The 26,900-nt window shown below is 38.1% G+C and overlaps 1 protein-coding gene across 1 annotated transcript in view; it reads left to right on the top strand.

Annotated features, from left to right (window-relative positions):
- MYO3B (myosin IIIB) overlaps nt 1–26,900 on the top strand; it is a 222,531-nt gene that overhangs the window by 135,254 nt on the left and 60,377 nt on the right. Inside the window, exons 30-32 of the mRNA XM_063400539.1 lie at nt 3,566–3,686; nt 11,833–11,896; nt 12,781–12,919. Of these exons, the coding sequence (XP_063256609.1) occupies nt 3,566–3,686; nt 11,833–11,896; nt 12,781–12,919 (324 nt within the window). The remainder of the gene's footprint in view (nt 1–3,565; nt 3,687–11,832; nt 11,897–12,780; nt 12,920–26,900) is intronic.

The following is a 26,900-nucleotide window of genomic DNA, read 5'->3' as shown; positions in this document are numbered from 1 at the left end:
TTGATGATCCTTGTTGGTCCATTTCGACTCAAAATATTCTGTGATTCTGTGAACTCTATGTCCAAGTGTTGATGTGCATCAGTGACACCAGCCCTGATGACAGCCTTTGTGAGTCTTGCTAATAGTCACTGTTTGTTACTGATAGTTACTGTTTGTACATGAAAATTCATAACTTCCTTCTCATAATGCTTCTGCTGGAGAACTTAGGCGGTTTTTTAATGCTATTAAACGTGCATTACCCAGTATCCATCTAGAGAGGTGAAAGAGGGGATGTATTCATGGCACTCAACAAAGGATGTAACTCTATGCCTTCTCCTGCTCATTAGAATTAATTTGGCATGGAATGAATAATCAGATTTATAGGCTCTAATTTCTCTCAGATGCTGTTAGTTAAGTTGCTGAATGCTCTTTTAACTAGACAAATTAGGAAAGTGATGTGCTGTTCCTAGCAAATCAGCCACCTTCTCTTTAGAAAGCATGAGCTTTCACTTCTGAGTTGCTGTTACATGCTATTTTAGGTGCTGTTACAGAATAAAAATATGTATGTGTAGAAAAAGTCTGCTTCATATGATTTTTTTTAATGACTGAGAATTAATCCTTCTACTGTTTTAAAACTACTTCATCTCCTTTCTTTATAGTTCTCATAGACCTGTGTTTATGTAGCTTTGATCTTTTTACACTGTGCTTCACAATTTGCTCTGTAATTATATATTTCCTGTGGGAATCAGAAGGAAAATGCCTGCACTTTTCCTATCTGGAATTGTGCAATATTGTGTGTAATGTATATTGCCTTGGTATTTAAACCTTAAAAGTTTGTAACTGCAAGATGCCAAATTTCAGACTCCCTAAGGTAAATGGATTCTTGGTTTGCTAGGTGCTGAAACTAACAGAAAACTCTCTGTGTCAGAAATTATCAGTACAAGAAGTAAAAAATTCATGTCCTGATTTGTGGCACATAAAGCATTTAACACCAAGTTACTAACAGAAGTGTTACATTTAAGTTCAGTTCCTATGTTGCTTTTCAGATCCTGTCATCTTTGGCTATGTAAAGATCAGGGTTAAAGCTGGTGTTGCTGGAAAGTTTGGAATATAGACTGAATAAGGTGAAAATGAGGTGACAGCTGGTAATCATTCTTCTTCAATGATGCAGTGATTGTTCATGGAGCAGTAGCAACACGAGTCTGCTAATTTCACACTCTTTGAGCCAAGTGCTTAGTGTCAAAACCAGCACCAGTCAGTAATGCAAATTGCTGTGATGGAGCAGCTTCCCAGCCTCTCAGACTCCCCCGGTAGAATTCTCTGCATATGCATTTCTTTTGAAACATTATAGATCCTGTTAATAAATGTTGAAAAGATGCAGTCCTACTAGTGCCTGATGAAGCTTTTGAGAGACTTAAAGAAGTTTGTTTACCCTGTACTTCAGTTGTTCCAGGAGTCAAAAGCAGGAAAAATACAACCATTTACCTTTCAGATTCAAGATAATTTGGAAGAAAGTTAGAAACCATCTTGTGGGAAGGTTATGTTCAAGAGGAGTTGATTTTGAAAATACCTATGAAAACAGAAGTTAGGGCAAAAACTATGTTTATTAAATCAGATGTAGCAGATTTTTACATAGCACATGGGGAAAAGACCAAAATGGTTATACTGACATAAGAGTCTCTGAGAAAAAACCCAATATGTAAATATAAAATCACAGCAAGTATCAGGGTTGATTTTATAGACACACATGCAAAGATTACTAAAAGCTGAGAAACTATTAAGGATAAAACTGACGTTTATCTTATCAGTTCATTTCTTTCAGGGCTTTTTCATAGTAGTTCTTCCACTGACTGACACTCAGCGTGTTTCAGCCGCAGAGAGGTGACTGCTGGCCAGCTGTCTCTGCTGCTGATAGCAGAGCAGGATCCTTGTCTGGTCAGTAGGGGATAGTTAAGGATTGGAAGCCTGATCACATGGGACAAGTGAGAGCTGGCCTCATCTCTGCCAGATAGGCAGACTTTCCTAGGCTGATTATTAAGAGAGAAAAGTTCCTCAAGCCTCACAATACCTGAGCTCTGTGTTTGTTTCAACACCTCAGCATGCTGAACTTCTGTCATGCCTTCTGTAAAGTGAATGGTTGTTTATTTTCATAACCTCTCATTAAAAGGCAATTTTTGTTGCTTCTTACCCCAGAAACTTCAGTGCTTTCATAAAAATCAGAAATGTGAGATACAGAGAAATCTTGTTAATCTTCTGATCAGTTTCTCTGTTCCTCAATTTATTCAGTATTTATCCTACCTCCTGATTTCCTTTGGTAATCTACAATGATATTGTGACCCTGATCCTACATGAGGTTGCCCTAGACCTTATTTCTGTGCCTATCTGTGCCTGTAATGTGTAATCCTGGACCCCAATGGGAAGGCTGCTCTTCTCCTTTGAGTATTTAGTCTTCAGAATGACTTGGATTTGTATATTTGTTAGTGTGCGTAAAAGCTTTTCCTGGACAGGAAACTTTTTTTCAAAAATCACAATATCTCCTCAGCTTAACTCCACTGTTCTTTTACACATGGTCTCACTGTTTAAACTGCAGTCCTGCTGGACTAATACACACAGCTCCTTTCTCTCACAACCTTCAGCCTTATTCAGCAGCTGCTTGTTGTACAGTGAAATAATGGCACTGATACTGTATTTACTTTTTCATTATTCAGTCCTTTCTCCCTTAGGCATTTCTACTTAAAGTAATGCTTGAAGTAAACCTTACAAAGATAAATTTTAAAATTGTGTGAGTTTAAGTGTATATTGCACCTTTTTACGCCCTTGTCCTAAGTGCAGTATATATCACTATCTGTGATTTGTGCTGGAGCTTTGTAACTGCTCACAGGTGTAAAAATTCAAGATAGAACTATAAAAATAATTATGGTATTCAGTAGCCAAACCCAGAGAAAGCCTATGAAAATAAAGGCTGTAGGTATCCTCAAAGTGTTATTGTCATTTTCTTTACCATTTCATGCTTCCTACTTAATTTTTTTTTCAGATTTTTTTCCTGCCTTTTTTTTTTTTTTTTTTTAAGGAATGGTATAAATTCTAATGTCTATAAATTTTTTCCTGTTTTTATAAGAGGTATTTTAAATGTTTTATTATGGTTACAGTTAATTGAAAAAATAGTTGAAGACTGTAACTGAATATATCTGTCCCTGGCTCCTCACCACACTGTCGCACAATAAAAGAAAGTAAAGTTTCTGATTCTGAAAAAAAATTATGGCAGACTAACTCAAAGTGAAGTTGTGATTAAAGAAGTTGTTTTGGGAGTAATTTTATTTTAACACATTCTGAGTTGGATTCCTATTTAAATTCCTATTTATTCCTATTTAAATTGGACACCTTTTTTTGAGGCCGTTTTTCCTTGCCTGGGCTATGCCAAGTGAAAAACAGTGAGAGTGTAAGGCCCCGTAGAATTTCTGGGTGTTGGTAACATTGCAAACATTGGAGTCACTCCTGTGAGGTGCTAAGTTCACATTCAGGTCTGTGTTGCAGAGCCAGTTTCAGTTTCTGCAGAATCTTTCTGATTCAAAACTATGTTTTTTAGCTTTTAGGGGATATATTGTTCGTAAAAACTACACAAGATTGAAAAACAGCACTGAGTATGTAGCAGACCCTCAGCTAACAAGCAGCTACTCTACTTCTGATTTTGGATGTGAAGAAGACTGGTAAGTTGAATCCTTTGCTATCTATTCTTTAATAAAAGTGATTTCCCACAGAGTAAGATCTGAAAGGACCAGGTTTGTCATCATGATTCAGCCAGCTCTTAGAAAATCTGCTTTGTTCTGAGGATGACCACCTGTAGGTTAGCAAGTTCTCCCTCCAGCTTAGTCACCTCAGGGATCTCCCAATTAGTGGAAAGGTGCTGTTTGCTCTGGTTTGCTGTGCTGTTTTTGTGCACTTCTTGTAAGTACCCAGAGTACTGTAGATTGCAGACAGAATTGTAAGTGCTCAGCATTTCAACATTTACTGCAGTGCATGTTATTAAATGTCCAGGAGTGGAAAGTTAACCTTCTGTGCCTATGAAACTCCATGCAGACCAGCAACAGGACAGGGAAAAGAGCTGTCAAGAGCTGATGGACAAGTCACTGACAGAAAGCCTAGGAATGCTGTAAACCATAGTGGTGCTCTCTTTTTTGAAGAGAAAAAGTATTTTACTACTTTTAGGCAATGGATTCACTCCAGACAAATCTTCCTGTGACACTTCCTTAGGTATGAGAGGCAAAAGGGATCTGTTACATCTGACTCACCAACATTGTTCTAGGATTGGTGGCTGCAATTGCAGGACTAATCCCTTTCATTAGTTTCAGTGACTGAGAGTTACAAGAGCTCCCCCGCTGAAACCATTCTGGAGTTATTTCTTTTCCCATGTATGCTCACAGCATTGAGTTCTGTTAACTTCCATGCTAACTCTGCTACATGCCCTAGAGCATTATTATAGAACTTTGTTCAGGCGTAACCACCTGCATCCTTGTAAGCTGATAGTGCTCCAGAATCTTTCTCTTGAATCAAGTATTCTGTTTCAGCAAGAAAAAGGTTCAAGCCTTTGGACAAGGACTGAATAAATAAATGAATGGTTTTGGTAAGGATTTTCAGGGTAAAGAATAAGCCACTGCATTTTACCATCATAGCGCTGTTTTGGGGTTGCTTGACTGCTCACTGGAGAATGAGATTCCTAATTTATGTTTCCCTTCATGTGCATGCAGCACCTTCTGTTTAAGTCTTTGAGGGGTGTGTATCTTGTGATCTCTTTAGGACTATTGATGATCACGTGTTCGTTTTTCTCCAGTCTGCACTGATGGTTGAAAGCAAGACCCATTAAGATCTCTACTGTCAATTTTCTTTGGCATCCAGAATTATAATTATTTACAATGTAAATAGACTTTTTCATCTGGACTTGTTTGGAGGCACAGAGACTCTTTAAACTTTTTTATTCATTTATTTAGAGTATAGGAATGGTTTTCTTCCATTTTTTGCATTAAAATGTCTCTGGAATTCTTTGTTACTCACCAAACAAATGTATTTGGATTTGGTACAATTTAGCTTAATTGTATATGTTCTGAGACTCACGGAGATTTTATGGTTTGATTACTGCTGAGGTGAACTTGGGCTCTGTGAAGCACATATATACAGCCTTTAAAGACATTTAGCCACCAAAATTACACTGAAATCAGTGTCTGAATGCATTTAGGTATCTGACCTGAAGAGGCCCACGTAAAATATATTGGCAGTTCAGGTCTTGCATCCAGTCCTGGTGGCAATTTAGAGTCAGATAAATAAGTTATTCTTTTGCCTGGAGCTGGGAAATTGCCATTACTGCTGGCAGTTCTTAATTTAACCCAAACAAAACCTGCACATTATTTGCCTAATCCCATACATTTCTCAGCAATGGCCTCAGGTTCCAGAGGTTTCAGCAAGGCTTGAAAATGTCAGCGTTTCACAGGTAATGCTTGGAACTGTGGGACTAAATCCAGCAACTTCGTTCCCCTGAATCAAGCATCGATTTTTCATGTACCTGTCATTGGGCTGTTGTTTTAAGCACATGGCTGTTCAGTCTTACAGGAAACTTGTAGGAAACAGAAAGGTGCAGATACTTAACACAGTGGGTGGTAATCTGGCCCTAGAGAAGGCAGCCTCACTGTGGCTTCACGTACTGTAGAACGAAAGTATGGAAAATAAAATACTATTTTCTCTTAATTTTCTTTCATTTCTTCTAATTTCTTTTATTTTGATTTCTTTTTCTTTCCTCCCCTAACTGATAGTTTCAGAAAATGAGAAATGAGCTGAAAGGTACTTGAGATCAGAAAGCAAAATGACACACAGTTCTCTTGTATGCAGAGGAGTATAACTTTCCAGTTAAATGTATGGCAACCTGCTGCTCTTTTAAAGATCTGTTTAAAACCTGAGTTATAGTGTTATATGTAAAGCACTCAGTTTTACTGTCATGAATTTCAAAGTGTTCAGAAGAATGAGCACTTTAAAAAAAATTAATTCCATAGAAGAAATTGAATCTCTACATCTAGTTCATGCTCTTCAGTCAGTGAATGCAGGACGTAAGCAAACTGAAGCTAATAAACAACATGGCTTACTAATTAAATGCACATATTTGTTCATTTAGCATTACATGTTAAAATAATTCATGCATTTATATGCTTGACTTGGTGATCAAGTCAAATGCAAAGCTGATGTCACAGGTAACTAAGGATGCATTGAGAGTTGGCAAACATCTCTGGTCGGAGTAGAAATAGATAATGTAAATGTTAGCAGGGAAGTGACTTTGTCTCATTGAAAAAATGCTTTTCCATTCAGTTCCACAAAGCTGTGGAAGTGTCTGTGACTGCTGCTGAAACAGGATCCGGGCTATAATTGTGCACCTGGGAAGCTGACACTAAGCTTTCATTATTCCCCAAAAACTATGCATGTAATAAACACTTGCCAAGCCTTTTCTTGACATCATCAACCACTGAGAGGAACCTGCAGGCTTGCGTGGCATCAAGGAACTGAATCACAAAAAACCTTAAAAGGAGCAGTTATTTTAAAGTCAAACATGAGCCAAAGTCAAGTTTTAAAGTCAAGACAGGAGCCAAACATGGTTCCAATGAGTAAAGTGGAAAGCTTTCTGAGCCATTTTTACAGGAGCTGAATAGCACATTTACCATTCTGTATAGAGCTGAATAGGCAGCGGAGAAGGGAGGGGTTTGATGGGGTCTCCTCTCTCACAAGGAGAGCATGGACACCAACCTTCCTTAATGTCTTCCTCCATCTTGAAGTTGATCATTGCAGAAATCAAAAATGCTGCATTTTGCAATGGCATAGCTAAAGTTCCAAGTTAGTATTAGGGATCTTTTTAGCTAATTATGAATAATTTATGGAGAAATGAGAAGTAATTTTCTAAATTATGTAATTTGAACTTTTTATATTGACAGGTCTCTAGTGAATATATTTTTCATAAATGTTCTTGCTTAGCAGGATAATCTACAGTTCAGTGACTAGGACCTTAATCTGTGCTACCTTGTTCATCTTCTTGTTCAGACAGAGCTGTCACTCTTAAATATCTTTAAATCCCTTTAGAACCCCATCAGAGTATCTGTAACCTGCATGTTCCACCATCGTCATCTTTTCCGTTTCCTTTCCAAAGGAAAATTGTGTTAAGTAATACTGATCTGATACTTCCCCTGGAAAACAGTTACTGTATTGTTAATTTTTTTCCTCTGGCTCACTATACAACAGCTCAATGACTGCTAAACATCACAATAGAAGTTAGCTACATGTACACGATCAGTGCCGTTATACTGTGTTGTAACAGAAGAAAGCATTGTTTCCAAATAGTGACTTTGTTACACATCAGTTGGCTCTGTGACTATAACTGTGAGTCAGTGAGTAACCCTCACTCCTTGGTTTCCTTTGGAGCTCTGTCTGTTAAGGGTAGAAGATATCTGACATCAACACCAGTTCACACTCTTGAACTGAATTCATTGTGATTTTTTTTCCCTGTATTTTCTCTTTTTGACTATTTGGTATCATGTTCAGGCTTTGGTCAGCTTAGGTTCTCAACAACATTCTTTTTAGTAAAATTTGTGACATGAGCCTTACAGAATCAAGATTGTATAGTAGAGTCTGTACAAAGCTACACAGGCACACCAACTTAGATATTTAAAAAATTACAGACAAAGAATAATTATCAGCATTTTTCTTCTCTACAGGATGTATGCATGTGGAAGTCAAGTTCTAGAAATGGGTCTGTTTCTACTCTCTAATGGTTTGACTGATGAAGCAGAATCTGATTACTAAATTTGTATCAGTACTAAGTGAGTGGTGGTACAAGAGCTTGAGAGGCTAGGATTTAAATTAGAAACAGTTACATGAAAGGTAATATACCATAATAGGAAAGTCAATAGTGCTCCAAAGTTTATATTGGGAGGTTTACTAGCAGTGAGGATACATTCAACTCACATGTGCATCATAACATTTTCTCTTCACTGTCAAGACATGGTTAAGGCAGCATATTAGAGACTGCCCTGGAGGAAAATTAGCAACTCCTTTGGCAACGGAAATGATCACATATCTCTGTAAACCATGGAAAAGGAGGATGTCTAAGGGAGATAAAAAACTAAGGGTGGTATGGTATCATTTCTCCAGTCATGAAAAACTGGTGTGAAAATAAACTGTTCTGTGTTGAGAATCAGGAGAGAAATAATGGTCTTCATTGCAGCACAAGAACGTTAGGTTAGATGTCAGGAAAAGCTTGCTGATGGTAAGCTGAGTTAAACCCTGTGTAGGGTACCTTGGGGAGTCTTGACAGCTCCATCACTGCAGGTTTTTAAAATCAGGTTAAGCAAATGTAAGGGGGTGGGATAGGTATAGTTCATTGTTCTCTGAAAATGGAGATGACGTAGATGATTTTTCAAGATTTTTTTTATGATTTGTAAATACACAGTGACTTCTTGAACTGTAACATATCTGTGCCAGGGTGTTTGGCATTGCAAGCCAGCTTTTATAGCATCGTAGTGCCACCAGCTGTTGCTGCACCAGTATGGAGAGTAAGTAAAGAAATCGATTTAGAGGAATTCTCCATGTGTCTACTTCACTTGCAATGGCATTGCTGCTGTGCCTGAAAAATGAGTGAGGTTCATTTCTCAATGCTTTGCTACAGCTGGAGGCTCATTGAGATAGCATGCAGTGTGGATTTACCTGCATGGGCACTGGTGGATTAGCACATAACCACAGTATCCTGTGTATCACTGAGAGGAGACATTAAACATTATTTCATTCACATGAGCACAAATTCATTCAGAAACTGGTTTCATGTGAATTCTCCTGTTTCATATAAAAGATCTTCTGTCTTTTGCTGTGGTTTCTTTGACTTGATCTGCAGCCTGCGTCTCACTAAAGTGAGGTGCACTCTGCCAGTCAATAACAAAACCTTCCAAGAATTCTTTTGATTAAAAGGAAAAATAATAATCATTATGTTGATGTGTTTCTATTCTTCATGGAGAGCTGATTGAAAAGGTCACATCTCTACATTTTCAACCTATTCTTTTTCAGGATCTTCAGAAGAATGCCATTGGGTCCTGGTGATTTATTCCCATACTTTCTCCTTGGGTGATTTCAGTTACTGTCAAGATCACATTGCAATTTCTTGTATCAGTCATTTGAATATGAATTTTCATGTCTTTCTGTAAGAAAAGCTGGTATAAAGATATTCTGATTTCCTTTAATAGCTTCACTTTCCTATTTTTAATCATAGCAAACATTAAGATTATTGTTTGTGATGGAAATAGGAAGTCTGCAATCCTTGTGGAGTAGAATCCATGGGCCTGATTCTGATGTCATGTAGCTTCTAATTAGTTTACCACTCATAAGTTTAAATAGTTACTCAAGATTTTTAAAGGTGTAAATGGGAATTTGGGCACAATTTTCCAGTGTCATCTGGCATTTCCCTCCTTCCCACCCCTTTGAATTTTTCATCTACCCATACTGGGAGAATTGAATTTGTTCTGTTCTGTAAAATATTACTTTTGCAAAATGAACTGTATTATTTCCAGTAGAATATCTAGTAGTGTTTCTAACATTTTCAAAAGCATTTAAGTAATGAAAGTAAAAGTGCCATTACTTATACTCATAAAGGCCAGAGTAACTCCAAAACTAGGTATTTTTTTCTCCAGCATAAGATAATCTCCATTACTAGATTTATGTTGCTTGCTGTGGTTCAACTGCTTTCCATGCTAAGGATAGTGAGTCTGTACACTGTACAGATGTGTAGACAGACCTTAAGAATCAATGTTTCTCTCTTTTTCCGATGTTCCTTGCTAAAGGAGTGATTTATAGACAGCCTGTATGTGAAGACTAAGGCGTATCATAGCTCAGTAGCTGAACAGTCGGCAGCAAATTGTGGAGTTGCCTGACTGAAAGCAGGCACATGAACCCAGGTCTGCAGCTGAGATCGTGTTTTCAGAAGTGTTCCCTGCCACTTTGATGTTGTGGTGGCTTGACCTTGGCTGGCTGCCAGGTGCCCACCAAGCCATTCTGCCATTCCCAGTCTTACCAGGACAGGGGAAGAAAAATGCAGTGAAAAGCTCATGAGTAGCAGCTAGTAATCAAGGGCACACTGCTGGTAACAACAGTAATTCTGTGGAAGGAAGGGCTCCCTTGCAGCAAACACAACTCAGTTTAGGGTTTTTTAAATCAGAAACAAGGCATCACTGGGATCCTGACACAGAGTTGGGGGTTTCAGGGCTTCCAAATTCCAGAGGCTGCTTTTTGCTAGCTTAAGCTGTACAGAAGGCAAGTTGCTGATTTTTACCTTGGTGCTTTAAACAATTATGCAAGGTTCTAGCCATGGAAAGGTTGTTTATTAGTTTTAGTAGAAGATAGAGATTATTTTCATGCTGCTTATTTAGATCCAGATCCAAACCACCACAAAACCTGAATATTTAAATTTATATGATGATTTGGTCTGGTTTTGGCATTGTAGGCCATTTGCAGCACATTGATCTGACAACAGATTTTGATTTTGTTATCCACCACAGTGATATATGAGGATTATTCATAATTTTTACCTTGTATTTGATTTATTTCCAGAAATACTGGGGAAAAGGGGAGTGCATCATCTCAACAAATGCTTGTGGAAATTTTGGGGAAAAGTGGCAAGTTATCCCACTAGTCCCACTAAATAAATTATTATCTAAATAATATGTATACAAGACAAATAGTAATAAAGAACTTTACAGATAAAATAGTATATGCACAAATGCCAAATACAGTCCTAGACAGATGTTACACTTTCCACTTTAAGAAGTGTGCCAGTACTAAATGATAATGCATTTCTAAAATGGATCCCTTCATTTTCTCCAGGGAAAACATAAGTTTAAATTCTATTGACATTTTAGGGAGAATGTTTTTCTTCTCTTTTTTTGTGTCAAAGAATAAAGGGGAACTTAAATTCTGCTAATCTGACATGCAAGGCCAAAGTTCCCTCATGGAACTGGAACATCACAGAAAAGATTAATGTTTACCATGTTCATGAACTTCATTTAGATAATGAAAAAGTCTTTGTTTTTATCCCAGTTTGAGGACCATGAGCCTCATTTTTTTTTTAATTCACTGAATGAAATTGGTAGCATCTTTTTTTGGTATTACCTAGCTGAAGATTCTGAAACAAATTCTGTCTGGGTGTGCTTTACTGTTGAAGAAATCCATTGACTTCAAAAGCCTGACAGCAAGGATCGTGGCCTGCAGAAGGTTTTTATGTTACTTTAATCAGCATTAATTAAGTAGGAGTTGGCATTTAATATTTTTATGGTGACATAATGTGATAGTAAAATAGTAACAGATATAGACAAAGAATCTAAGACATCTTACTCCTTGCTCTGTCCTTAACCCAAATGGCTTTAGAGAACACATATTTCCCTTCTTCCTCATCCATCAAATTTTGAGTGTCTAAGTCTGAACTCTGTTAAAACAGCTTTTCACAGCCCTGGGAAAAAATATGTCATGTAAAACCTTAGCAAATAAATCCATTGCTTCAATTTCATTGAACTCTCATAAACTCATTTTACACATCTGCATAGACCCACAAATTTTTAATGACAAATTCATTGCTCATGTTACTGTGTTTAACAGTATGCACTTTCTTATAAGAGGAAATGTGACTGGTCTGGGGTTTTTGCTGATTTGATTGTATGTGCATATTTAGAAATTGGGGGAGGGGAAAAGGGAAAATCAACAAAAAAAGTGTGTATGCCAGTAAAACTCCTGTAAGAGCGAAGAAATTACAATATCTAAACTATTTTTTTTCTTTTTCTTTGCTTTTAGGCAGCAAACCAGTAACCAGTCTTCTCCCGATGTGCCTGATTTTCTTGACAAACAAACTAAAAAGGTACTACTGAGTTTATAATCTAAAACAACATCCCATTATAACTTCAAATTCCTGAGTCCACAGTTCTGCAATGTGTTCGTAGCTGCTTGGCATAGCCATCTGAACATGAAACCGTTAGTGATGTTTTGAAGTCTTTGAGACAAAAGCCTGCTTGCTAAGAACTTTAGTTCTGTAGAGAGACAGGGAGGTACAGTGAATAAGAGAATCAAAAGGCTGGAAATTTGCTGCTGAGAATAAATGCTAGCTGCTCCCTGAGGTGATTTGTCTGTGCACTTCACTTTCTACAGATGTTAGAGACTCTTTTTTAGTAAGGACCTGAGGTTCTTTGGTAGCACTTTGATATCCTGCTCGAATTCAATATGTGAAATGGAGGAGTCGCTCTGTGACTTGGAGCACAGCATAGTCTTTGAAGTCTGATCCAATTTTTGCTGCTTACCATTTGATGTTGAAAGGATGAAATGGAGAAAATGTACAGTTTTTGCCAGTAACTCTGCTGAGCATATGTAAGATTAAAAAAACAAAATCCCTTGGATGATGTACTTAGAAATGTTAAGCAGATTAATACCTTCCTATAGCTTTTTTCTAAAGATACAAATTAACTATGAGAGGAAATCAGCATACAGTGCATGCTATGATTTAACTGCATGAGGAAAGGGGATAAATAAGTTAAATGGAAAAAAGTAAACAAATGTTTGTGACATGGGTGCTAAGTCAGTGGTGCTGAAAGCCACAAGAATCTTGTGTAACTTAAATCTAGCATTAGATGTTTCAGAGAGTTTTGGAATATAACAAGTTCCTCTCTATGAGATCACAGCTGTAAGTTATCATGAGCAAGTAGAATCAATACATTTCTTATGTGCCTAAACCAGCATTCTTTATTCCAGAATAATTTGGATGAGATTTCTGCTTCTCCATTTATTCTAAAGCATTCATTTGAAATGAATGATTCACAATCAATTAGCCAATCCCAGACAGTCACAGACCATCAGTTGTCAAGTCCCTTGACATCCCATGAAAAAGGAGGTAAGAAATACAATAAAGTAGCAGAGATATTTTGTTTACAGCATATAACCTACATGTAGGCAGCGTGTAACTTGCTTTATTGATTTATATTGATGAGATTGTTTAAGAATCCCTTGAATGGCAGGAAACATAAAGGAAAAAACTTCCTTCTACACATTACTCTGGAAATATGAAAAAGCTCTTAAGTATCTCTATTACAGAGGCAAAAGTAAAATGATTTTTAAAATACACCTTCTATTAGAAGTGTCATTACTAATCTCAAAATACCCTTTTAATGAAATCAAATCTACCTTCAAGAGCTTCAGCTTTCCTTTGCCTTCCAACCTCAGAAGTCAAAGACGGTAATGAAATCTCTCGTGTTTGGCAGAATGAAAGACGACTCGTTTGTTCACACAGACAAAGATTCAGTCAGCAACACAGGAACATCTGCAATAATTCTACAATCTGTGCAATGCATTTTTTTAAATTTTATTTGCTGTTTTGTTATTTTTGCCATGTTCAGCAAGAGTTCAAGAGCTTAAAGTAAAACATTTTGACATTTTTTGAGTTTTACCTAGTTTATATTTGAATATTCCAGGAAATCATTACCTATCAGAATACTTTTATCTTATTATGGGTCTTATAATCATCTTGTCTTTGCAAGTCCATGAATACAGACTTTGTTACTCGACTGTAGAATAACTTCCACAATTTAAGATTAAGTAGGTTAATAATGTGATATCTGTAACCAGAGCCAAAATTTATGATAGCAAATTAATTTCCAGGTTAATACTGAAAATTAGTTGTTTATAATGTTGTGCTATTAATTAACATTACCATTTATTTGTTTAATGGAATACCTTTCATCTCATAAATCTACAAATATTTATCTGAATAATTAAGCCTTAATTCTGCAGTTTATATATTTAAATTTTACAGAGTTCAGTAAAACAATTAACAATATAAAGGTAAGTAGATAGGTATTTACAGGGAGATCATTCTGTTACGGGAAATAATGCAAATTCAATGTTTTTCCTCTTTTAAACAGGCATAATGTGCTTTCCATGCTAAAAAGAGAATTGTACTTAAACAGAGCAGACTGAGAAATCCATTATTCCCTCTTCATGCATTTCAGTCCATATGGGTTTTGAATCCATAGTGTGGGACTGCAGGGGAAGTTTGCATTGCTATCTTAAATTATTGCATGTTAAACAATAAACCTGTCAAACAGAAATATCTTCATTGCAGCAAATCCTCTTGAGGGAAGCAGTCAGGGCCCAAATCCATCATCTTTACTCTCACTGCATATTGTATGTTACCCTGCAACCGGTCTCCTTGAAATCAAAAACCTTGTGTCTGAGGTAAAACAATTAGAGTAAAACTGGCAGAATTACACCCTTAGCAAACATGATTCAGAGCCATTACCATAATTTAGAGTGTCTTCAAAAGTGTGAAATGATGGAAGAATAAAATGTAAAGAGGAGGTAAATGCAACATTGATCTGAACTATTGAAGATACATCTATGTTTAAATGAATAAGTATGCAAATGCAGAGAAGGAAGGAGTTTACTAGTTAAGCATGAAAATATTCAGATAGATGATCATATAAATCACACTTCAATGAGTAACTATTAAGGAAGTAAACCTGGTGAAGAATAATAACTTTTTTGAGTGCTTTTAAAAGCATGGCTTGCATTCAGAGATGCAGATGTTTTCATCTGGTGCTCAGTCTGTACTCATCCTTAATGTATGAAGTACACTTTTAAGCAGATAGTATTCTTACACCTACTGTATTTCCAAGGGAAATAAGAAATATCTCTTTGGAATAAGTAAGCACATATAAAAATATGTGTGCTTTACAATGTAGGATGGTACTACATAAGCTGTTGCACTAAAAAGCTGCCCACTAGGTGGTCCAAACAATGCAAAGACTGCTACTTTTCATAGTGAAACATTATTCTGCAGTGTTAAAGACTGATTTTTAATTCTATGTAAGTTACATTACAGACAGCACTAGTCTGTCAGCTTGGTGGTGCTTGGACCCGAAATACAGAGGCCAATGGGGGAGGGAATGTGACAGGTTTCTGCACTGGTCCATGACCCAGTTATGAAGCAGTCTTGGTGTTTGCTTAAGGAGGAATTCTGTGTGCTGGCTTACACACAGAAGAAAGGACAGGCTGCTTATTTGTCTTGAGGCCTTAGTAGGTGAGGCTCTAGTTCAGTCAAGAGGGGACAGAACACAGAAGGACAAAGTGGTTGATATGAGTGTGTGTGTTTCTGTATTAATCGAGCAGCCTATTCTCCCACGTCTTGCTATTGGGCTGTCTAATAACACAGGCTGCCTGTTCTTCATAGCAGATTGGCTAAGGAAGAATAGAGAAGGAAATTTCCACAAAAATCATGCAAAGACCATACTGTGTAATTAATACAGAAACAAAAGCCTCTTTTTCACATCAAAAGCCTTCTCACTGGGTCATAGAAAGACTGAACAGTGTGGCCAAACTGCATGCACAGCAGGTGCATGCATGCACTGTGGTTGTATAGAGTCACAGGGGCTGGTTTTACACTGCACAGACATTCCCTGCACTCTACCAGAGCACTGGGGCAGGACCAGTAACAATGCCCAGAATTCCCTCCAGTGTCTCTGCTGTGACACAGTGCCTGGGCAGAGAGTCCACTCATTAGTAACAATTAAGCCAGAAGCTAATTATTCTAGTCACAATAAAGTAGTACTGAAGGAATTGAAATAATATATTCTCCAGAGGCCAAGTAGTGGTACTCCCATGGATGAGATAGATGGTGAGAATGTTTGAAATTATTAATGAAAAGTGAGTGCTTCATAGGGAATTGACCAACGTAACTTTGCTTCAAAGGTAAATGTGACAGATTTTCTGAGATGCAAAGAAAATACATTTGCAAAGGGAAAGCTAATAGTATCTCTGCATTGACCAAATGATGACATATTTTTTTATGCTTAGCACAGACATTTTGAACAAGTGGGAAAATACACAAAGAATCTCTGGCTGTGGACATTCTCTCATGGCAGAATGATGTCATTTATGGATATGTTCAGTTTATGCCTTCCACTCCACACTGCAATGCTGAAACTTTGTGAAAGGTAGAGCAATTTGCCAGGATGCTGCGCGATCTGGAAGTATAATCTTCAGCGTTGTCTATAGCCACAGTCTGAGGCAGTGAATAGTCCATTTCAGTATAGCCTTTGATTTTAGATTTTTTAATCCTTTATATTTTCAAAAGTGGTGAAAAGTAGGGCTTGGCATGTTTCAAGCTGGAGTCCCATTAGTGACTGACCCATTTTCAATGTTTTTCTTGGAGTATGTATATTTTTTTATGTTGGTAATTTTTTCTGTTCCTTTGTGGTAAACCAATCATGAAATGAGATTTGCTGAATGTAGCTGTGTTGGGTTTGGAGAAATGTATGAAGTCACTGAGTTTTGTACTGATGGAGGACAAGCAGATAATTAAATATGTCAAGTTACTGCTTGATGGGGAGGAAGGCTGCTGCCCACCTGAGAAAATACAGTGGACAAGTTTTGGTAGGGGCATTGTGAGCATGGGAGACATTATTCCCAAAATGTTACTCTCTGGTTGTCACTACACAGATGATATTTACAGGTTCATGACCCTAAATAAGAAATTTAAAATAATGATGACTTCATTAAAAGTCACGATTTAACTCCAGTTTTAAAGAAGTGATCCAACTTTAATGCTAAGAAGCATGATCGTGTTAAAATACCCAAGCCAAAAAGAACAATGGCTTGGATGTTTGGTTTTTGCTTCAGAGTAGTTTCCATTGCGCCAGACTTTGTTGTTGAAAATGCTTTAAACTGCCTCAGTCTACAGTCTTGATTCAATGTCTTGTGCTTGCAAGTGAAAGGTGCTTAAATATAGAGAAGTATATTACACTGTAGAGAAGTAATTTAACACTGTAGTAGAGTTTTAATTCTGATCTTATTTCATTCCTATTTTTACATTTTTTTTAAAAAAAGGTAATGGCTATGGCAAAGCAATAATCAGTAGTGACTTGGAAGTGGGGGCACTTTTTATCCTTGGATTCACAGAAATTCAATATCTCAGCATGACTGTAATAGGTATTATAGTAAAGAGCATGCAATATCTCACACAAAATGTGGTATCAAGATCTGGGTGCCGTGTAACCAAAGATGCCACTTCACTTTGTGCAAGTGGAGAGAGATCAATCCAAGCCATTCAGCTGTTTGTGTAACTCAGCTTCCTGTTTGATTTCATTACAACAAACCTTCCTTTCTAAGTAAAAACAAAATCACAGCTACATGATGTAGTGTGAAATACTGCATGGACTTTTGACTAGTTGTCACTGCAGATGGGATGATACTTACACATGAATGCCGTTAATTTCAGAATCCTATCATTCGGGAATTTAAAGGAAAGAATTTGTGATCTATTTAGAATTACTTTTGATTGTTTAAACAGGAGTTGAGTTTCGTCATTTTTTAAGCCCTCCACTGAGACTAATCTTACTTTGAGGGAATATAAATCGTGAAAAGCTTGACTGTAGTCAGTAAAATCATAACAGTGAGCAGAATCAGGTCTCTTGGGTATAAAGAATTGACATGAAAAGTTTTCTACATGTCTGGGGTTTAGGGGAGTTTGGGGCAGAATATTTGGTTTTGTTTCAGCAGAGTTTTTTGAGTGGGTCAGGTTTGAGTTGGTCATTCTTTTGCAAATAAAATAGCATGATCAGAGGACAATTTGACTGTTACAAGAAACTCTAAAAAGGCCAAGATAGTGTTACATAGTATGAGCTGATTGTGCTGAGCATCCTGTAGCTCTGTGTGAGGCCTGTGAGATCTCCACAGTATTCTCCTACAACATACCACACTGTAACAGACAAATTACTATTAGCCATGTTGCAGCTGAAGGCTCCAGCAGAGGAGTTGCTGATGTGGTATGTTGTATAATGAATTTCCAATTAAAAGATCCTGTTAGTGTTCTGTGGCTTTTGAAGCAAAATCTGACTGGGCATGTGCAGGAGAAAAAGTAGCCTCTCTTTATTTTTTCCTAAAAGAGTGTCACTGGATTACTGATCTCATCACACCTGGGATAAATGCTTTGGGCTTAGTAAATGGAAATCATGTTTCCAGATAATTCATTTTATCTTGCAAATGTATAAGTAAAAATCCTCATAAGAAAATAATTTTTAAGCAGTCTATTGGGAAAATAAGCTGGTAATAAAGCTATGTCTCAAAGCAATCATAATTGTTAAGAACTGCCTGGATGGCTGGATCAGAGAGTAGTGGAGAATGGCACTACATCCACTTTGTGTCCTGTCACTAGTGGTGTTCCCCAGGTATAAGTGTTATAGGGCCCAGTCCTATTTAACATCTTTATTGGTGATCTGGAAGAGAGGATCGAGTCTACCATGAGCAAATTTGCAGACAACACCAAATTTAGTCAGAGTGTCAATCTGCTGGAGGGTAGGAAAGCCCTGCAGAGGGACCTGGACAGGCTGGATCGATGGGCCAGACCAAGAGCATGAGGTTCAACATGACCAACTGCTGGGTCCTACACGTTGGCCACAACAGCCCCATGCAGTGCTACAGGCTGGGGACAGAGAAAAGTGGGAAGTGGCCCAGTGGGAAAGGACCTGGGGGTGCTGGTCAGCAGCAGCTGAGCACGAGCCAGGCTGTGCCCAGGTGGCCAAGAGGGCCAGTGGCATCCTGGCCTGTATCAGAAACAGTGTGAGCAGCAGGGCCAGGGCAGTGATTGTTCCACCTTTACTGGGCACTCGAGAGGTCACACTCGAGTGCTGTGTCCAGGTCTGGGCCCCTCAGGTCAGAAAGGACATTGAGGTGCTGGAGTGTGTCCAGAGAAGGGCAGTGAAGCTGGGAAGGGTGTGGAGCACAAGTCCAGTGAGGAGCAGCTGAGGGAGCTGGGGGTGTTAGCCTGGAGAAGAGGAGGCTCAAGGGGACCTCATCACTCTCTACAACTCCCTGGAAGGAGAGTGTAGCCAGGTGGGGGTCAGCCTCTTCTCCCAGGTAAGCAGCAACAGAACAAGAGGTCATCATTTTAAGCTGTCCCTGTGAAGGTTTATGTTGGAAGAATTTCTTTACAGAAAGGCTGATTAAGCACTGGAATGGGCTGCCCAGGGAGGTGCTGGAGTCACTGTCCCTGGAGGTGTTTAAGGAAAGACTGGATGTGGCACTCAGTGCCATGGTCTAGTTGGCAAGGTGGTGTTCAGTCATAGGTTGGACCTGATGATCTCGGAGGTCTTTTCCAACCTAGTTGATTCTGTGATTCTGTTTCTATCATTATAGGAAAGGATAATCACATTTCTAGGCTTGCAAGGCTGCATAGTTAGCAGATGGATGCTTTTGGTAAGCCTGGTTCTGTGTATGCACATGGTGGGACCTTGCAGGAGTTCCCAGGAAGAACCATCACCTCCTACCCTGTGGAAACCCTGAATTTTCACTTTCTCGAATTGTACAGGAGCCATTCAGCTTCTTTAGCCATTAGGGTGAGAAACAGTACCTCATTTTCAGGATTTCAGTTCTTTACCATATAATTCGGTGTGAATTCAGAAAATCTGACTGCAAACATAAGTGACACTTCTCTCAGCCTTATGTAAATTTTTCAGCTGAGACTTGCAGTGACGATGTTTGTGTTCTGAACTGATTCACTCATCAATGGTTTCTGTTAAATCTTTTGCTACTCTGTAATGGCATGATATGCAGCCAGAATTTTGCTGAAGTGTCAGACCAACAAATCTGAAAAGAAATTGGACTGTTCGTAGATTTTTCTTTACTGCACAGCTTCTTAATTGTTTTTTTCCCCTCCAACAGGCAAAGACACAAACAGTGGCAAGTGATAAATACAAGCTTTGATTTGTTAAACACATGTTAGCTCTATGTTTAGCCCTAGGCAGTGAATTTCATTATAGGCTGGTTTACTTCTGGATTGGTTATTGTGATTGCTTCCAATGCGAAAAGATTTGACCTGCAGCCATGACTGATTAGTATCAGAGGTGAGAGATAAAATAAGATGTGAGTAAACTGCACAGATAAATTGCAATAGGGTTCTCCAGAGACAACTCAGTACTTGTTCTATGCAAAACAAGTTGCAATTCATCTTGTAATGACTGCATTGCAATAAAAATAGACTGCAGAACTCTCTCATTGAAATATCAAAAAATAGAGTAATAAATCCAAGAAATTTAATGAAGTTGAGTAATAAATACATGATAATGCTGTGTCAAAACCCGGTAGGTTTTAATTAGGGGTTCAGTTTCTCTTCTTAACATGTAATGTCCACTGATCCAAGCTGCTGTTCACCTGCTTTTTATCTTCATAACTGTGTAATTACTAAGTATTGCCTCTTGCTTGTCGGGTTGGTCTGCCCTACTATGCTAAGTCTGACAGGAGAATGCAGACATGACTAACAAGCTGAATAGCAACAAGAATACCCATGAAGATTTGATCATCTTTAATATGTCCTTCTTCATCTGGCTGTCTTACATTTTGTTGGGAATCAAATATAGGCAGTGTGTGTGATTGCCTAGTACTAAAAAGCTGGGAGGCCGTACCAGCTCTTTACCCTCAGTTGCAGTAGTTTTTGTCCTTATAGGCGGGGGAGAACGTCTTCGATTCTTTGTGGCTTTGTGAGTGTAGTGCTATTCTTGGGACTCAGTCTCACCAGTGCATGTTGTTTCCTGCACACACACAAAAGTTACATTCAAAATAAGGAAAAAATATTACATTGTTACAGCCTTTTTTTGTAGTACTGGGATTTGCAAACCCCAAAAATGCCCTGCAGCAAAGTGGTGCAATTGTCTTTTCTACATTCTTTTAGGGCTGTTCTTTACTGCATATTCTTAGTCACGATAAAGAGCATGACTATCAAAGGAATAACAGCAAGCTTGTTGGTTTTAAAGGGCTTATTAAAAGAAAAAAATCAAAACAACAACTAAGTTTGCTGCACCTCTAAAAAAAAAGAGCTAATTTTAGTAGCAGCATAGATAGGTGTAGTTTCAAAAATTAAGAACATCTAGGTGCTATAGTTAAAAATTGATAAAAGAGATACTTGTGTACCAAAAATCTTTGACCTGTTTATTTGTTTTCAGAGACAGGTGAATATATATGGAGTTCAGGTCTGCACACTGTCTTGCCTAGTGTCCCAAAAGGGCACAGGAACGGGATTCCAGTTTGGACTAACCCATCATATTTTGCTCATCCGACTTTAGGACTAAGTGATATCAATTTCTTTCATCTCTTGTTGTCCATGTGCTTCCAATTAATATTTCATTCATAAGAAACTGATAAATTAATGGAAGTTCTTAATCTCCTCAGAAGGATTTGCCCCTTGCAATGGTATTAAGAACAGCTGTAAATTCAAGTCTATAGTCTATATCAGTTTTCTGTCTGCATATCCAGGCTCACGCTTTGTGCCTTTTGATCATTGATTTAGGGCCCAAGAAGGGTAAATTCCTTAGCTTCATATCCAAAGGACCTTAACTGCTTTAGAAAAATGGAATTTTGCATTACTATATTTAGATACTGTTATTTGTAAACCGTAGTCTACTTTAAAACATTCCCTGGAAGAACATAGTCATGAGACAGCCACAGGCAGACATGTCTCAGGGCATTGCAAATGAAGTAGGATTTTCATTATTGTCTTTCATCATCATAAGCAACTTACAACCTAAAACTTTCAAAATCAGAGATTGCCTATATGGTAGTAGCATGCCACACAAACTTATCATTGACGCATATTGAGGAAAATCACTGTTAATTCACAGATCTACCTCTTCTTGTCATACCCACAAAATAAACATGCACAGTCAGAAAGCATCTGCCAATTTTCTGCTTAAATTCTGTAACATGTTTGTGGAATTGTAGTCACTTGTGGTGTGATTTGCAAGGAAAAAAAAAAGAGAAGAGAACAGGAACCCATCTAATGTTTTTTGAAAGAGATTATAACAGTAAGACAGAAAATGCTGACCATCAGAACTTCACATGTAGGGAAAATGTGGGACCAACATGGACAGACATCATGAGATTAAAACCAAGCCAGAAGTGGAGTGTAGAGGGACTATGATATCAAAGAAGAAAATCTGTGCAGACAAACATGATAGAAAAAGGAGAAAGAAGCAAATGGGATGAACAACAAAACCAAAAAATACTATTCAATTTTAGTAAGGACAGAAGGCTTGGTAGCCTTGGCAGTGAAATGTCCTGCTGCTTTCTGTAGCATTTCCTTGCTCATATCTAGTTGCTCAATGTTTTCACAGAAAAGTCTAATTCTAGTTCAGAGCATTTGAAAGGAGAATTACAACTCATTCTCTGTTTTAGAAAGTAAAATCTTTTTGAATGGCAATATTACCAAACAATTCCCTTTGCAGTACTGCCCATACTATTGCATCAGTAGTTTGCAACACTTTATATCATTACTTGCAATATATTTTTTGTTATGCTTAGGAAGCCTGTGTCTCTGAAGGGGTAGAACATTAAATGGTCCAAAATCCTTGAAAATAAAGAGACCAGATGAAATAAGGAAAATCTTCCCTTGTGTAATAACAACATTTTCTTCAGTGACTCTTCTTTATTTTCTGTTTATGAACTTTGGAATCTAACCAAACCAACCAACCAACCAAAAGATAACAAAGGATATAAATACCTAATATCACATCAGGAGAAGAGACAAGGTAAAACACAATACTCCAGATAGTACAGTGAGTTACACAATTAATTCAGCCTTAAAACAAGATTCCAGAAGTTAACTGAGACAGGAGGAATTGAGATGACCTCCACTGGAGTTCTAGGACTTACAGTCTTACATTCTGTATTTCACTATCGCATCCATTGCAGCTGTACAACCATGATGTTTTTGTCTTTGCAAAGACTGAAGACATTTTCAGTTTTATTTCCTAGTGTTATTTTTAATTCCTCTGTTTGTGCCCATCTCCATATTCAGTGTTGGGCCTAAGCAAAAGCTTTACGTTTTTTTAATTTAGTAATGTTTAGTGTCAGGCCTAAATTCATTAATCTGTGACTTTATGGCCTATGACTAAACCTATGACTTTATGACTTTTAACCTGTGAGAGGGACTTGAGGGCTCTCATGGATGAAATGCTGGACATAAGCCAACAGTGTGTGCTTGCAGGCCAGAAGACGTCTGCCTCCAAAGAGGAGGGGCCAGCAGGTCAAGGAAGGGGATTTTCCTCTTCTGCTCTGCTCTCATGAGACCCCCACTTGGAGTGCCATGTTCAGCTCGGGGATCCTCAGCACAAGAAAGACATGGACATGGTGGAGTGAGTCCATAGGTGGCCATGAAGATGGTGAGAGGGCTGGAACGCCTCTTCTGTTAAGACAGTCTGAGAGAGCTGGGGTTATTCATCCTGCAAAGAGAAGGCTTCAGGGAAACCTCATTGCAGCCATCCAGTACTTTAAGGGAACTTATGGAAGAAGAGGGAGAGAAACTTTTTGCACAGGCAGATAGCAGTAGGATAAGGAGGAACCATTTTAAACTAAAAGAGGACAGATCTAAATTAGAAAGTAGGAAGTTCTTGACTCAGAGTGAGATGAGGCACTGAACAGTCTGACCAGAGAAGTTTTGGGTGTCCCATCCCTGGAAGTGTTCAAGGTCAGGTTGCATGGAGCCCTGAGCAATCTGGTTTGAGGGGTGACATCCTTGCCCATGGCAGAGGATTGTAATTAGATGATTTTTAAGATTCCTTCCAGCCCAAGCCTTTCCATGATTCGATGGCATCTTGTCTACCTTTCACAATGTAATGGAATGTTGGCAAGAGATTTAAATCAAGTTCATGGTCTTATAGAGCTTCTTGAGGTCTTATGATTATGCAGGGTCATCCACAGCAGAGCAAGATGTGCCATGCTTTCTAGACATAATTCTTTTAAAGTAACAGCTTTCAGCTCTATTGATAGTTTCTTCTGAGAACCAGAACCAGATTTATTATTCGAGTTGACAATTTAGAATCAGTATTTAATGTCAGCCTTTACCAGTGAATTATCAAGATCTTTTATCCCTTGTTGCTGAATGAATGTGTCCCAGATTGGTCTCTGGGTAAAGCCTGTAGCTAGTGAAGAAATAATACAAAAAAAAACTTGCTGGGAAAAAAAATTTCTTTGTCTTCTTGTTTATGCTCTGTTAAAAAATAAAATAAAATTAGTGGCAGATGACATACATATTCCTTCAATATTGTCAAATAAATTCTCCAAATAAGAAATCCAAACAATAAGAACAGCATTGTCTGCCTTTAGATTTGTAGTTGCTTTATTGTAGTCAGAAAAAGCCAAACTTACGAAGTACATATGATCTGTAAGAGAGCTAAGTTTAGCTGTAAAGGAGTTACAGTTGTGTCTACCATGTCCTTTGCCATCCAGCTGGAAAATTTCAGGTGCTGGGTTGATGCAGGACTGTCTCTCATAACCTCTGAAAAGGTACAGCAGAGGAAGCTGTCCTCATATCTGCAGAGGTGCTTTAGTTCAACATCAACTGAAAATGGGAAAGACTAGAGGATATGGGAGAAAGACTGTTTCTCATGGACTGCAGCCCTTTATCCTGGTGGCTTTTGTTCAGGTTTGTGCTGCCCTGCCTTAGAATGATTCCTGTCCTGGGATAAGTAGGAATAAAGAAACAGAGCTGGCTCTGCATGCAGTGAGCAAGCTCTCTGTGCTAGGGGTGTTCTTCTCTGAAGTGGCCTCAGGGCAGCTGAGGGCCTATTATGCTCAGCATTGTGGTGCATCTTCTGCTACACCATGAACAAGCATGGCTGGTCTGTACATCTAGCCCATTGTATCTGGATTACATTTATTAAACTAATGCTGGGGGTTTTGTCTGGCTTTGTTCATACCAATACCGGAACATTGAGTAAGAACAGCAAATCAGAAACAAAAAACACAAGTGTTTTAAAATATTGCTCCCACAGATTTGAGCCCCGAGTGTGTTTTATATAAACATTTTGAATTGTGGCTGGATTTTCGACCAAATTGTTTCCCCTGAAGGATCTTTTGAAACAAAAACAAACTGAGCAAAACAACTTTTGGTGGGATGGGTCTGTGCTTGTTTCCATGTAAGCTGATGACAAAGCTCAGAGCAAGCAGGCAGCAGTGTGCTGGAATCTGGTGTACATTGTGTTCTGCATATTCCCAGCTGACTTGCCAGGAGTGATCTAGAACTGAAACAAGAATCCATTTTCACTAGGCCACAGGAAAAGAAGTCATCATTAATGTAAAACAATTTGTCTACTTTAAAACAATAGACTTGGTTAACATAATATCCTGCTTGTGGCTTCTTCTCCTGTGAATGTAAGGCCTGTGATAGGTTAGGAAGGTGAGCACTTTTGAGAACTATCCTCTCATGTATGGCCCATGAAAGTAGTTTATATTCTATCACTGTGCCCTCTGTGCTTCAGTGTGGATATATGATTTCACAAAGGAGATGAGGAAGTGGTTGGCTTTAGCATGAATATGTTTCCAATGGAATTGCAAGGTTATGTTTATGTGAATGTGCCATGCTTCATGGGATTGCAGTGAAGGAGGCAGAAGGTTTCCACGTCCTTGTGATGAAAAAAATGGAAGGTGAGGGACATTTTGCTTGTAATATCTGTTTGAATTTATTTTAATGGGATCACTTCTGTGAAACACTGTAGTGCAGTTTCTGTAGATGCTATATCACTGAGCAAAATAAGTCTGCTACCTGAAGCAGAGGTGAAAGTGGAGACCCCCTGCATAGTGTTGTGCTTAAGTTTCAAGAAAGGAGACTGGGTAAAAGTGATACAGATTGTTAATTGTACTGCTTGTCAGACTTTTTATTTAGCTTCAAATTTGAAAGAGCTACTCCTTTATTTCTAAACCTTCACATTTGCATCCCTTTGATATGAAATACTTGTGAACTAACTAGAGAACAGAGCTGTGCGTTCAGTAGCCAAGAGATCCTTGATTTAGTAACACAGAATTTCACAGGCTTGTGTGCAACCTCTTTGCTCTGTGTATAACAAATGCAGAAGCAGAGGTTCATCACAAAGGTGCAAATACTTCAGGGTGTGGCAGTGATTATCCACACATCTTGTTTAGGGTAATAACAATCATTGATTAAGTAAGACCATTCAATTTCAAAAAAATTTGAAATCTGAATTCTAAGTAATTGTTTAAAATTAGGTGTTGATAGTACAACTCGAAAAGTAAATGGGTTGAACAGTATAGAGAATATAGCATGGCTGTGAGCAGATTTTCTATTTGATATGTTTCTTGTTTAAGAATAATGTGTATCTGTGTTGTGAAACAGTAATGAGCAATAATTGTGATTTAAGTACATAAAGCATTTAAACGGCAATATCTAACTGCTGCATTGTCCCTACAATGTCATTAAGACACTTAAAGGGGAAATTTAAATTACTTCTAAGACATTTTGTTAACAGTTACTCTAAACACAGTTGGGGATATACAGTTGCTGCTTCAATTACTATTACCTTACTAATTGTGCCTTGGCAGGTAACTGTGAGTAACTGTTTAATTTAGTTGCACAGGAATTTCAAAATATTTGTGGTGCTTATCAGACTCCTGCAAATTTAAGGACTCTGATGTGCCTTCTTTTTGGTGTATGTGTATGACTATGGTCTGCAGATTTATGGGAAAAATGTTGTAATTTTAGTGTAGTCTTTTGCAAGATGGCATCTGCAAAAAAGTCTGCACTGAACTGGCAAGGTAGGCTGTATCTGCTGGTAGAAAACTTTGAAACTGTAACTGTACTGCAGATGTATGACAACAAACTTCCCTTCTGGAAAGACATCCATCATAGGAAAGAAGTTCTTAAAGCAGTTTGCCAAATGGATTGAGTTGTTCTGGACAAAAAACCAACAGTATTTCTGGCTGAGGACTTTTGCCAGTCCAGATGATGTCAAGAAATAAATGCATTGGTAGCATTTGCTGGTATAGACTGTGCCTGAAACTAGACTGCTGTTCAGAGCAAGGGCCAGTTTGCTTGC

Source organism: Prinia subflava, chromosome 6 (assembly GCF_021018805.1).
Source record: "Prinia subflava isolate CZ2003 ecotype Zambia chromosome 6, Cam_Psub_1.2, whole genome shotgun sequence".
NCBI lineage: Eukaryota > Metazoa > Chordata > Aves > Passeriformes > Cisticolidae > Prinia > Prinia subflava.
The sequence above is the reverse complement of the archived record's forward strand: the minus strand, read 5'-3'. Positions and strand labels throughout refer to the sequence as shown.